Source organism: Pomacea canaliculata, linkage group LG7 (assembly GCF_003073045.1).
Source record: "Pomacea canaliculata isolate SZHN2017 linkage group LG7, ASM307304v1, whole genome shotgun sequence".
Taxonomy (NCBI): domain Eukaryota; kingdom Metazoa; phylum Mollusca; class Gastropoda; order Architaenioglossa; family Ampullariidae; genus Pomacea; species Pomacea canaliculata.
Genome location: NC_037596.1, coordinates 24,078,451 through 24,092,889, shown reverse-complemented (window position 1 = coordinate 24,092,889; position 14,439 = coordinate 24,078,451). Strand labels below are relative to the sequence as shown.

The window sequence follows — 14,439 nt, the reverse complement described above, 5'->3', positions numbered from 1 at the left end:
TATTATACCACCAGATGTATTAAAATTGAAAATCATAAAATACGAAATAACTCAAGGCCAAATTTTTCATCTTCACTATTAGTTAGTAAGCAGCAAATGGTTCAAGCGATTGTTTACAGTTAGACTGGATTATTCTATTTTACATTATTAATACAGTCCGCTCACTACATCGCACATTCACACATTTCCTGCTTGGCACTAGTGACTGCTTTGGATGACCAACCCTGTAAATGCTAAAGGAAATAGAAAAGATTTGAAAACAGAGTGACTGAGCGCAGGTAAAGTATAGTTTCATTGTCTATCAACAAGCGGACAGTGAAACTCTCCGACATGAGTGAGACCACAGATATCTACAGGACTGTCATCACAGTGAGACTGGTGCTGATGAATTTACTCCCGAGGTCTGCATTAGGTAGGTGATGACATCAACAGCTCTCTATTGGTCTTCCTTTCACTTGCTTCCTCATTCTCTCTGTTTGAGTTTGTTGTGATGGACAAGGCGATACATTCATTCCAGTTTGATACGAGACAGTAAACATTTTTTTAAATAATAGTCAACACAGTGTCATCTGCAAAGATTTTTCATCTGAGATCACATGACTTGTCACAAACAATGGCAGGAAAAGCATTTTTGAAATGCTGGAAGCCTGACTGAATAAGATAACAAGTTTACAGTTGTTCCTCACAACTTCTAAACGCCAACTGGAAACCCAAAGAAAAAATGTCGTTTGCTACAAAGCCTCTATCTAGTTTTGACAGAAATAAAATGATGAAAGGCAAAATAATGAAGTCAAAGTAAAAGATATTTTATTCACTGTACTATCAACCGTCCCATCATTATACTGGTAGAAGAATTTCTTTTACTTGTAAACACGAGACCTTTAATGATAATCTGAATTAAAAGTTACCCTAGAGAATGTCAAACGGTATGTCACATGGATGGAAAGAAGAAATTAAAAGAAAGGTGGTCAGAATGAAGGAATCATAGAAGCAGACAGAGACGCGAACACACATGTAGATATTCGCTTAAAGCTTACTTGAGATGTTTCAATCATCAATGTACTAATTATTTGACATTAAGATTCAGGTTCTGTGTCATCACACAAAGACAAGCCTCAACTATTCATCCCTGTTGCTGCCGGTGCAGCGTCTGTGGTTCTCGTCCTTATTATCGTCGTCGTCCTCATCACTTGCGTCATCAAAACGAAACAAACGCGTACGTACAGTTTCCTGTTGCGTTTGTTTCTAGAATTATTTATCATTATCACTTTTTATTTCCATTCCATGATTACTTTGAATAAGACTTACTGGACTGTTATATGCTCGACAGGTCCGACAGAAAAACATGTCACCTCGAATTATCACAGACGTCAACATGATGCTAAGTGTAAAGCACAGAAGCTACATAATTATTACCTCAATGCTTCACTTTTTAAAATATTTTTACTCGATTTCTTTGGTAACAAAGAGAAGCGAACATTGTGGTTTTTCTTGTATTTGAACAAATTTCCCTTGACAAAGTGTTTACATCACCATTTAAGTAAGGGAGATAAACAGAGATTGGACGAAAGCAAGGGCAAACAGATTAAACAGACTCACGTGCTAGTCAAAGATATTCAAAGACTTACAGGAATTTTCTCAGCCTTAGATTAGCAGTATTCCACCTGTAACTTAATTTGTGGATTATTGTCTTAACAACACAAAAAAGATGAAATAAAGAGGTTACTTATAAGTGTGCAACGATTGTGTCAAGACCGATAATATTCTCATACAACTTATTTATATCGTCACTACAGCTACAACTGCTTTCACTTTCCATCTGTTCCTATTTTTGCAGTAATATATTTATATGCTGCTCTGTCACTCAGAAATAAAATAACTATTCCTTCACTTGCTTTTTTCTTCCCTCGTTCCAATCTACCAGAAGCAGCTAACTCTCATTTTCCAGAACATTCTAAGGGCTCAGCAAATAAAGAGTCGTTGTAACGACACTTAAATGGTTTGAAATAACATCACATTATTATTTTGTTTAAATAGTAGATATTAAAATATGATGGTAAGTTTTCTTTTACTTTTTTCATTTTTTTTAAATTTTATTTTCTTTAGAACTTGAGGAACAGGTCAACATGGTCTACGTCAGTGCGGACATCCCAAGTTTGAGCTAGTCACGTGCCATTTTGCGACCTCTAGTCAAGACAATACTGACATCAAAACATGCAAGGAGCAACATCCAGCAAATGTTCCCAAAATGCAACAATGACAGTTTAGCCATTTTCAAGATCAACAACGGTGGAAACAGAACCTACCAACGTTGACAAGACAATGGATTTGCAGACACATCCTCAGTTATAAAGAGGAGTGATGGAATTTACTAAAATAAAGAAGTAAACAAACTATGATTGTGGTTACCTTATTTTGAACTCTGCTGATATTTGTTACCAACATTTATTTTAAGCGAATGTGTGTGCATTTTGTGTTCATAGGGGAGACAGAAAGTGTCTGACAACAATCAGATGGAAGTGTTTGACAGGACCATGTAGATGAAAAGACATGAACTGAACAATCAAACCGTCCGTTGCTCATTTGAAGCGGAAGAATGCATAATCTGTTCAATGAGTCATTTTCACTAAACATATCCATCAACATTATTACAACACTCCTAAAATTTCACAGAGGAAGTGAGTTTCAGATGACAGTTTGAGTATTGTTGACTCACTCAGCCTTTGTCCATGTTGCAGTGAAGGCTAGTCACTCCTAGAACATTAACACATTTCCTGCTTTGCACGAGTGATTGCACTGGATTAGTGCATGTCAGTCCTTGTGATTCTCGGAAGATGTTACTAAAGACTTCATGCAGCACCACACACTCTGTGTACAACACGAAAGTCAAACCGGAAATGCAGTAAGTGTCGACCACATCAGTGAGGTTCTCTCTACATCATTGTTTGGCAGCTCTAGCTATTGTCCTCTAGGATTGTATGGTCTCACTAAATGACACATTTCTCTTTCCTCTGGTTCAGAAATTCTTTAAATTTACCTTCCCACAGATAATTTAACACCTCGAACATTACAGCTTAAACCACTTTGCTGTTTGCTTCTCAACTGTGTAAAGGAGAAAAAAGTGTTTTACTCGGAGCCAGCAACTATGACTATATCACGGCAAGGCAGCCAAATTTGTTAACAGATTTCGATTTTATTTTCTAGTGAAACTGAGTGAAGTGTTTCTCACGGAGTGAGACCAAACGCGACATTTGACTTCACATAGAAATAATTTGTAGAATAAAACAAGGTGGTGTGTCTCATACAGCAGTCAGAGGTCAAAGTGATCTCAAACACTGATGAGCCCTTCATTATCATGTGTAACAAACATTAGTCATTCCCATGTACACAGGCACAGTATGAGCTCTAATCTTCAATTTAAAGTTCGTGACTTACTCATCTCTTTCAATCAGTTTAAGACTGGGCCTTAAGTGCCTCCATCCTGTCATAGCATCCTGCTGAATCACAGATATATATATATATAGTGTTAATAAGGCTAATTTGTACCTGTAGCAACTCAGCGATGACAGTGGGTTTCAACGTGCCTTGACAGTTTTTCCATCTTACAATAAGAGAAACAGGAATTAACGGTATTTAAGATTAGTATTAAGTCTGTGCTTTTCCCATCTTGGATTCATTGGTTGCTGTACTTCGTGCCTTGCCTACAGTCACGTGACTACGTCTGGTTGGAACAACAAGGATGTAGATGGTAGACCGTTTGTGATTTGATCGTTTCTCAGAATTCGTGTCTGTAAACTGCGAGATAAGGACTGGAGACAGTTCTACACAGACTGAGAAAGATGGAGAAATGGAGCTTTGTACTTGCGTGCTTCGTTTGTCTCAACATGATTATCATTCTTGTTTCAGGTGGGTTCATCAATTCTCTCAATCTCTCTCTCCTTCCCACTCACAAGCAAATATACATACATACTTATTCTCTTTCTCTCTGTTACACACAACACACACAATAGTAGTAAGCATGTGACCGCGAGCCTCTGATTTTATTTGTACGTTCAAAATTGTGTGGATTTTGAATGGTCTCATGTACATCGGTGTTTTTTTTTTTAATAGTTTCATAACTGTATGTTTAGACACACATACATCTATGTGACAACGGCAACTTATACAGTACACAGTATACATAAAAAAATATCCACAATGCAAGTCCTATGTAGTACTGTACACCTAGTAATCTTCATCAATGAAGAAAATCTACAGTCTATCTCTTGTAGTGATTCATGTAGCTCGCTTCACATTATAAACCAAAATGACACAAGAAATGTATTGTTCAGACAGCCATGTAAGGTAGTAATCAGAGAATGAAGAAGGAGAATAGTAAGTTTTATTTTCTGATGAGCTCTTGTTTTCTGTACAGGACTCACTATACCAAACTGCGTGGCAGGACGGATTTATATCCCACAAGACACTTCGACTTTGATTACATGCAGCAACATACCTGAGACAGAAAAGGTCACGTGGACAGTTGAGAATGATAGAACTGAGACAATCTTCAAACATGTATGTGGAAGTATTACAGCCTGCAACGGCGTTACTCAAGGCGATATTTCTTTACACAACTACAGGGATGATGGGGTTTCACTGGTCATCAACAGAAACCATCGACAATATGAAGGCTTCAACGTGACCTGCTCTACGACAACTGAACACGCGGCGTGTAGGATGCATGTCTTTCGTAAGATAAACAGCCTTCAATCCTTGATCGTTTAATTATTTCACTAAATAGTTTAACGACTATTTCCTCATAACAGAGTGAAAAAGTTTACTAGAATATAACAGCCTTCATCGAATGATTCAGCTGATTTTAGAGGAGAACGGGTTGGCTACTCTTAAATTTCACTCTAATGAAACTCGCTGGGCCTTTTAATTTTAAATCGTATTTGTGGTAACTTTTTCATTCCGGTTATCACTATTTTTCTAGGCATTCATTTATGACTAACCTTTGTTCGTATCATTTATTGATTTTATATTATTCAACTTTTGTTAGACTTTGTTTTAGAAACCCATAATTTATTGTGACTACTTTTTTAATTAAATCCAATTATTAGCTATCTATTTTTATTTGCTGATCGTTGAGATGAGCAGGAAGGTGAACATGAAGAGATTAGTTTGGCTTAGGGTAAAATGTAACCTGCTCATCAAATATAAATTAATGGTTGACTTTATGGTTTATGGCTTCACCACACAGATCAGAGGTAACGACTTATTAAGCACATGAACTTTTATGTACTTGTTTGGTTGTTTTCGATTTACAATACAGTCATCAGATTACTAAGTTTCTTAAATGATTTATTCACAGACACCGCGGAGTTGAGCCCGTGCGAAACTATAATCAACCCGAGGTTATGGACGATAGCAGCAACATGTCCCGTTAACAAATTTTTCTCGCCGAAACAGAATGTTTCTTGTGGAGTAACGGAGCGTCAAAATCTCTTAAACAGCGTGTGTAAATAATAATAATAATAATAATAATAATAATAATAATAATAATAATAATAATAATAATAATAATAATAATAATAATAAAGTAGGTTGCCTTAGAATGGAAAATGACAACCAATACACAAGCTGTAAGTTACATTTTACGACTGTGGACATTTTATTGCAATCAATTGTATGTAGTCACACACACACACACAGACTTAATTTATGATCAATAGCCATAAGATTTAAGCTGCTTAGTGTTCCTGGGGGGAAATATAATCGATTGGAAAACGTTTCTCTCTCTCTCTCTCTCTCTCTCTCTCTCTCTCTCTCTCTCTCGTTTATTTGTACTTGTTTGATAAATCCTTTTACATAACCAGACATCAGCATTTTGACAAACAGTATGTTATGTCACATCACGTGACTTAATGTCTGATGGCAGCCAATGACGATCAGACGAAGATTCACAGTCCAACTTCACCTACAAGACTACACTGACACAGTAGATAACAACACTTACCAGAGAGGTAGCTGTCGCTTCACTATGTACCTTCCTACTTCACCTGGTAATTACTCCTACATCATCCACATCCGACCTGGCCCAGCACAGGAGACTGGCGTAGAGGTGTGGACAGGTAAGTACCCTCGACAGGAGGCATTTACAAGATTCTGTCTTTTAATGTATATTCGTAAAAATGTAAACATTAACATCTCTTTTTAACTTTATCAACCACTCGCTGGAAAATGAATTTATTCGGTAAAAGCCAGCGCTAAAGAAGACTAAAGAATGTATCATTAATCACTCTGTTAGCTGAATGCTGAGCTGCTGTTGCCCAAGAAAAGCTTTAACTTCTGTTTTGTAATCTTTCTTGTATGATTACTAGTGTCAGTCACGGTTTCATTTTTTTCTGTTTTCTTCAGACAATTTAAAACCAAGCTGCGCAAAATTTTCGCAAGAGAATCCGAACGTCAGTTGCGAGTGCTATGAGCGAGATTCAGGATCTTTCTCCGACACAGGAGCGAACTACGCGTGTAACATTGTCAGAGGATCCACATCGCAGACCAGACAACCATCCCTCAGCACAACTACTCAAACTACACGTAAGTCTGACGATGATCATGTATACAGTGACAGTTGTACTGTATGTTTGTTGATATGGTCTTGGCTAAGTCACAACACTCTTTAAAGTTTCGCCCTCGTAAGTTTTGCCCGCGGTGATACTGATGTCTAAGACGGTTGCAATTGTTGTAGGAGTACAAAATCATATAAATTATTCATTTATTAATTGTTGCTCCCGGTGACATGGAAACAAACTGCCCGATATTTTGCAAGAATAACGGATTTATGTATAAATGTTTTGTCAGCCATCACACAGACTCTACTGTTGGCATCAGCTGGAATGGCGGTGGTTCTCTAATTAACGTGAAAAACGTTAATCGACAGGATAACAGTAACAAGCACACGCATTAAACACAAACAAACAACAACAATACACGTGTTATTATAACAGTGGCACGGGCACACCGTGATCACGTAAATCAGTGACGTACACCCGTCACGTTGCTGCACCTTGTCTAGCACTAGTACTAGTTTTATGGCGTCTTATCAAAATCTGTGTTTCCATCCACTCCATTGTTTCAATTCTTTCTTGATACCGTGTAGGTCACTTGTTTGCTTGTGGTGGTCTTGTTCAAGGTGCTAGATGTAAATCTCTGTCAGCAAAGCTGTGGTACGTAGCTGTGATTAGAAAGTAATGTCAGTCATGTAGGAAGCTAAGACCAGGTCACTCACACTCAATCTAAATAGCACAAAAACACTGAATTAGTTTAATGCACGCCGAAATGATGTTTTACATTCATCAGGTATCATTTTAATTTAACATCTGTATAATTTAGTCATGATTTGGTTATTACAACAGGTTGTCAAAAGTGACTCCCAGGTACGTCTGCTGGTCTTCAAGTGTCAGTGGAGTGTCTCCCAACTTTAGTCTGCCAGCTTGCGCTTTGGTGGAGAGAGAGACAAGAGTGGCTGTTGTTTTGTCACGGTTGATGGTAACGCACCAGTTGTCTGCCCAGGCTGCCACTTTGTCTAGTGCAAGCTGCATCCTGTAGGTTGCTGTTGTTGCATACTCTTCTGAGCACCATATGACCAGGTCATCTGCATACAGTGTTGCTTGGACTCCCCTTGGAAGCTCTGGTACCAGGTCGTTGATGAAGAGTATGAACAAGGTCGGCGAGAGTACTAACCCCTGTCGTACTCCGTGTCGTAGCAGCACCTTACGGCCACAGTGTCCGTCTACAAGCACCCTGGCTCTTCGGTTGTGCAAGTAGGACTTGATCCACCGGTACATGTTGCCGCTGATGTTGCTTCGCTGGAGCTTGACCAGGAGTCCATCCTTCCAGACCTTGTCGAAAGCCTTCTGCATATCAATGAAGACCGCTAGGGTGACCTTCTGGGCTTGGAAAGCATCCTCTATGACCTGCGCTAGGTGCGTTGTCTGATCTTCGGTGCTTCTGTATCTTCTGAAGCCTGCTTGCTCTGGGATGATGATGCTTTCAGATTCCAGGTACCACTGCAGGCGCTGGTTGATGATGCGCTCTGTGGTCTTGCAGACGCAGATTATCAGGCTGATGGGGCGGTAGCTCAAGATTCGCGACTTGTTCTTCCCTTTTTTCAGAACAGGGATCATCCTGGCTTCCTTCCAGAACTGAGGTACCTGGCCTTCTCTCCAGCTAAGGTTGAAAATGTCCAGTAGTTTAGTGAGGGCTGTGCTGCCAAGGTGTTGCAGCATCTCATTTGTTATGTTGTCTGGATCTGGAGATTTTTTCTTCTTCAGCTGTTTGATGGCATTCTTCAGTTCTTGGATGGTGATATCTTGCTGCATCGACTCATGGACATCCTCATTTGTTGTTCTTTCTTTCTCTTCTTTTCTGAATTCTTTTTGCAGATGCGGTGGGATGGTGATGCTGCTCTCCTTTGCATATGCTTGCGCAAATGCATTTGCTGCTGCCTTATCTGTCAGTGCCTGTCCATCTTCTTCAAGGGTGATCTTCTGTCCCTTGCTACCCTCATCATTTAGTGCCTTGGTCAGCCTCCACAGCTTGGTGGTGTCTCTCTCCATATTCAGCCCTGCTGTCTTTTCTCTCCAGCTTCTTCTCTTGCACTCTACTTTTGTTCTTAGCAGTTTGGCATTTGTTTCTTGCAGCTTGATGTTGTTTTCTTGACTGGGGTTGGTTTCTGCTTCTTCTCTGGCTTTTGTCAGGTCATCATGGGCTCTCTGAAGTTCTGCTGTCCAGTACGGAGTGTAGTCCTTTCGCACCCCTCGTGGGATAGTTTCTTTGGCTGCCTTGATGATACTGGCATTGAAATCTTTGACGACGTTGTTGATGTTTAGTCCTTTCCCCTTGATGTCTTTCGTGAGCTCATTTGTTCGTATTCTGAACAGCCCCCACTGTGCCTTCTTATGATTCCATCTAGCGTGCTGCGGGGGTTCAGGTGTCGTACTTCCTGTGATGGTAAGGAGTACTGGGCGATGGTCACTTCCTCCCAGCTGGTCTAAGACTGTTCTGCTCAAATTCTTGTGGATGTCGTCTGTGCAGAGAGCCAGGTCTGGTTTTGTTGTTGTGTGCCAGCGGCGCGAGTAGAAGGTTGGTGGATCTGTGGGGGTCGTTGACAAGGATTAGATGGTTCTCGTCTTGCCAAGTTTCGATATCTTCTCCTCGCTTGTCAAGGATGTTGTATCCCCAACTTTGGGACTGGCTGTTAAAGTCTCCGGCGATGAGGAAGCCGCTGTCTGGAACCTGGATAGTGTCAAGGGACAGCATCTTGTCACTGGGGCAGTAGTAGTTGATGACATGGAGGACGCTGTTTGTGATGGTGACCTTGACTTCTATGTATTCTGCCTCATCCATGTATCTTTTCGTTTCGCTTGCATTCATGTTGTTTCTGACTAAGATCAACACTCCACCTTTCTTTCTCCCCTGACGATCACTCCTGAAGGTCTGGTACCCTCTGATCTTGAAGGGCTTTTCTTTTTGTAGATGAGTTTCCTGTATACAGCAGGAACAAAAAGACTGGAACAACAGGTACTACTATTCCAGTAATAGTAGCCCTACAGGAACTACCTTGATCAGCACCTCAAGTACAACAACAGCAACTACTTTGTCCAGCACTACAAGAACAACAAAAACTCTTCAATCTTCCCACTTCTCTTCTTGTTGTAGTGGGGTCCCAGTCTGTGAGGATCGTCACCAACGCCACTCAACCGTTTGTCACAGACGGTACAGCACAGATGGCGCTCTTCTGTCAGACTGATGACGTGTATCCAAACGTCAGCTACACCTGGGCGAATGTGACATGTATCAACGAGCATCACCAACTCGGCACGTGCATCTTCACACCTAGAGTCCCTAATGACGACGGTCTTCAGGTGGCGTGTGAAGCTTACAATGTCGTCTCCCGTGAACCGAGGACGTCTGACATCTACACAATACAACTGAACTGTAAGTGAAATACAAACACATCATGTTACTCTATTGTTGTTTTGGATTGACCCACAGTTTTACAATTTTGTAGTTTAAGACGTGATACGTAAGCAGTCTAAAGTTAGTTTTATAGCTAGCATATGCCTCATCATTTTAAAGCAACATAAACATATTTCAGAAGCAGAATAACTCATCAGTTGTCTGAGTGTGTGTGTGTGTGAGAGAGAGGGAGCATGCGTGTTTGTGCTTGTGTGATTTTGTGTGTGTGTGTGTGTGTGCGCGTGTGCGTGCGTGTGCGTGTTCGTGTGTGTGTGTTCGCACGCGCGTGCGTATGAGCAAGCGCTCATTTAAAAGAAAGTCTAGAATCAAGAACATCAAGAGTAAGATTTACTTGAACATTATTAGTAAACTTTACTGTTATTACTAGATATTACCATTATTAGTAAATCTTTCTCTGTCGTAGTAATAAATGTAACGCAACTTATTTTCACTCGTTTTCGCAGATCCTCCTCCGTCACCGCCAATACTACACAGGTACAGGGAGGGGTTGACAGAAGGAGAAACCATTACTTTGTACTGTGCGGTCAAAGGTGGGAAACCAAAAGTTGCGTCTGTGAGGTTTGTTTGCGGAGATGAACCTGACAACTCAGACATTGTGGATGGCATGTCTGTCTGGAGTCGTGTCGTCATCAATGTCAGGACTAAACATAATAATACAGTGTGTTTGTGCTCGGCCACATGGAGCCCACAGCCGAGGTTTTACCCCGACACTACTTCTGTACGTCTCTACGTCAATGGTGGGTATAGACCTTTGCTACAGAGTTTACATTTGGGTCTGGATAATTTGAGACTATATTTGAAAATAACAATCACTCTAAAAAGTTTAGAGTATATTGTCGGAGTATATTGAGAAATCTCTGAGCACTTGTCTCAATTCTTCTTGATGCTTAGGAGCTAAACTCGTGAGGACACAACATGAAAACTAATCCATGCTTCATGATAAGAAAATAATTTTGTAAATACAAGATTAACAAAGGCTTTCACTTGACTTATGGCAGTAAAACTATTTGACATGACAAACGGAAACATTCTTCATTCAGATTTTGAATATAGGTTATTTACATAACAATATTTGTCATCAAGCAAAACACACATAATAAACAACAGTTTTCTATTTCACATTATGTAGAAAGGACGACTCCACGATCCCCTTCGGTGACGACGACAAAGATGTTTACAACGCCAAGACAGACACCAGTAACGACTACACACGTGACCCGCGTGACCACGTCTTCAGGTCAAAATGGTTCACATTCTTTCTAACCGCTGACTAAATTCTCTTTTCTAAAATGGCAGTCATCACTTTGCACACACCCGTGTGTTAAGTTCATGATATCACTCAATGTCTACGGTTATACCTCATTAGTATATATGGACCTATCTCTTGCACTGAGTGTAGCCTTAACTAGTATTCATGGACATCGGCAATTTACTTATGAGTAAAGTTTCCCTAACTTGGATATGGAGTTAGCTAATCTAGCCTGAAAGAGAAATTATTTCCTAATATGAGCCACCAACCGGGAAAACAGCAGTTCCCCCGAAAAATGGGACAATGAGTGAATATAGCTTAATTAGTTCATGTGCCGTGTGATACACTGATTGACTTTATAAGCAGTCAAGGGAAATCATCTTTATAATACATAGAGATACACAAATACAAAAACTTACACCACTGTAATCCGAAATCCATTAATTAATCAGGTTAATTAAAATGTCTTACCTGTTTATGATTGGGTTCGCTTCCTTCAGATGGAATGGTTTCTTCTCCATCGCCTCAAAGTAACACCGGTCAGTCAGTCCCCATTGGGATCATTGCAGGAATTGTTGCAGCCATTGTAGTAACCGTTATCGTCATCGCCGCCATCGTTTATTTCACCAGACGAAAACAAAATCGTAAGTAAACATGAGCTAAAAGTGTTTCTGACGATACACGTAAGATTCTGGCGATGTTGCATAGTTTGAGGATATAAGTATAAACTTCACTGTGAAGCACAGACAGTGATGCTGGTTCGAGGTCTGTGTAACTAAATAATATCCACATATCAACCCAGCAAAAATGTGTTCCTCAGGGTAAGTAGAAGCGCTAAAAGATAGGGTTAAGCTATGTCATCCAAACGTAATGTCCAATTACGACAACTAAGCAATGGGATTCTTTACCATTTTTAATTGTTATTATTATTTGTTTCGCGTTGGTCTAAATTAGAGTATACCTGACACATTCTATGACATTTTTCCGTATGTAAAAGTATCTAAAAGCTACTTTTTACAGCAGTATATTCTTCTTTCTGATAATGGAAACTTTTCTTGTTTTCAAAAAAAAAACCAAACAAACAAACAACAATAATAATAAGCTTAAGGGAGATAATTTTAATCCACGGAAGTTGTCTACCGTTTTGATATTTTTGAGCACAGTACATCTTAGCCCAGATCTGCCTTAGAGGGTGACAAATTAATAAAAATCTGTAATCTTTATCTTGGTAGCTGTAGAAAGTATGAGTTGCTAGTTCAACGTTATATTTACCTGCTTTCTTTCTACTTTCAATTCGCTACAGTCTTATCAGACAAGATTTCTTTAGTGAAAGATTTCTTGTTACAGGATCCACAACTCGCAATACAGGCTTGGTAAACAAGAAGCAAGACGATGGTCAGTATGTCCTACATAAATAGTAGATGTGAGTGCACATGTCAGTGATAGTCCTGATGTGAGTTGTCAGGAAAAAAGACCTTTTTTATCAATTAGCGTTCCTATAATACAGGCATGATAGCATATAGTTTAACAGAGAGAAGACTAGCATACAGTTTTTGCTGTCGTGTGTGACAAATAGAAGCTCCTTGTTTCTTTATGGCGCCCAAACAATAAATCTAATACCTTATTATTTTTTCCTGTTATTTTATAGTTATATTTCTCTCTACCATGCAGTTTCCTATAATCCTAAACAAAATGTGGGACACTCAAATCTGATTTCTGTACCTGTTATTTTCAAATGGTAACTAATAATGATTTAAATGACTGATATTTGATTTGATGGTTACTGATATTTTTGTAAAGATTGGTTACTCACATTCGTCACTGATGTTTATGACTGAGATACGTATGTAATTTGTGTTATTCACAAAAAAATTAACAATTCTTGCTATTAAATTATAAAGTTTCTTCCCTTCTCTTTTTAATTTTTAACACATTTTGTGCTGACACCAGACTTTCAGGAACAAGTCAATGAATTTTACATCAGTGCTGACGCCCTGGCTTTGAACAGAATCCATCCAGTCGGTGACTTCTCCCAGTCATGTGTCCAGGATCCTGTTGCCCACCCATCTCCACACAAAGGTTCTGAAGATACTAACAAAAGCTGCATGGTACAAGCAGCAAGCAACTCCATCGTTTCCCTACCTGCTCACCAGACCCAGACAGTCCAGCCATGTTTGAAAGAATTTGAGAGAAACCGTGAAACTACTATGTCAAACACTGAGAACCTCTACGCTGTGGTGGATAAGAATCTGTGAGGTTCGAAACCAGGAGTGTAATAAAATGCAATTAAATCAGGACTACATGGTAAGCAGACTGTAATCGTAATTATAATTTAAAATTTTTGTGAACTCGTATTCCCTTTCTTACCTTTAAGAGTCGATTAGATATTAAAAAAAAGACAGCACATGTATTTGTACTTTGTGAAGGCCGCAATGAGGATGAAGTTTATGCTGTTACAAATCAACTGAACGCCATATTATTCATTATGAGAATTGTTTTCTTGTTTCATTGCTGCCCACAGGGACCTGTTATTATCCATATAATTGATTTATATCAAAATCTTACAGTTTCCATCCTTTTCTATTATATTCTATCAGTAATTGATCTTTATGTTGCTCTGTCACTTAGAAATAAACTAAACATGCTTCCTTAACTTGATTTATTCTGCCCTCGTTCCCATCTACCAAAAGCAGCCACTTCTCGTCCTCCTGAACATTTCAAAGACTCAGTAAGTTGTGAACCAGTAGTTGTGAAGGTATAACAATAATATTGTATATATTCTAAGAAGAAAAGGAAATACATTTTGGTACAGCTTAGTCTTTCTCGAGATAACAAAAATAAAAACCACACAAAACAATCGAATGAGTTATCTTGCACAAATCAAATCCTGCCCACCTTGACTTTGCTACACACGACAGCTGACTTAACAGACACATCCTCAGTTGTAAAGAGAAGTGATGGACCTGACTAGACTAAACTAGTACACAAACTGTGGTTGTCCTTACCTTGTTATGGTATCTAACAATATTAATTTTATTCGTTTCATTCATACACATTCTCATCTTTAGCGGTTATTGTGAGGCTTTATCTTGTCATAGAATACCTCTCCCCTCCCCCAGCACACATTCACCCACGCCATAATTCCTTCCTTATAAGCCATACAT

At 39.3% G+C, this 14,439-nt stretch overlaps 1 protein-coding gene across 4 annotated transcripts in view; it reads left to right on the top strand.

Annotated features, from left to right (window-relative positions):
- Positions 1-14,134, top strand: part of LOC112568131 — a 29,107-nt gene extending 14,973 nt beyond the window's left edge. For 2 of the 4 annotated variants that reach the window (XM_025245248.1, XM_025245250.1), the window contains exons 9-11: positions 11,776-11,919; positions 12,623-12,670; positions 13,226-14,134. In XM_025245248.1, coding sequence (XP_025101033.1) covers positions 11,776-11,919; positions 12,623-12,670; positions 13,226-13,530 — 497 coding nt within the window. In that variant the 3' untranslated portion in view covers positions 13,531-14,134. Of the gene's footprint in view, positions 1-309; positions 413-1,081; positions 1,217-2,106; positions 2,397-2,487; positions 3,907-4,414; positions 4,733-5,356; positions 5,500-5,923; positions 6,117-6,402; positions 6,583-9,705; positions 9,985-10,469; positions 10,764-11,155; positions 11,264-11,775; positions 11,920-12,622; positions 12,671-13,225 lie in introns of those variants that run through there. The other 2 variants (XM_025245249.1, XR_003100001.1) reach the window with 2 other exon arrangements.
- The last annotated feature ends 305 nt before the right edge of the window (positions 14,135-14,439 follow it).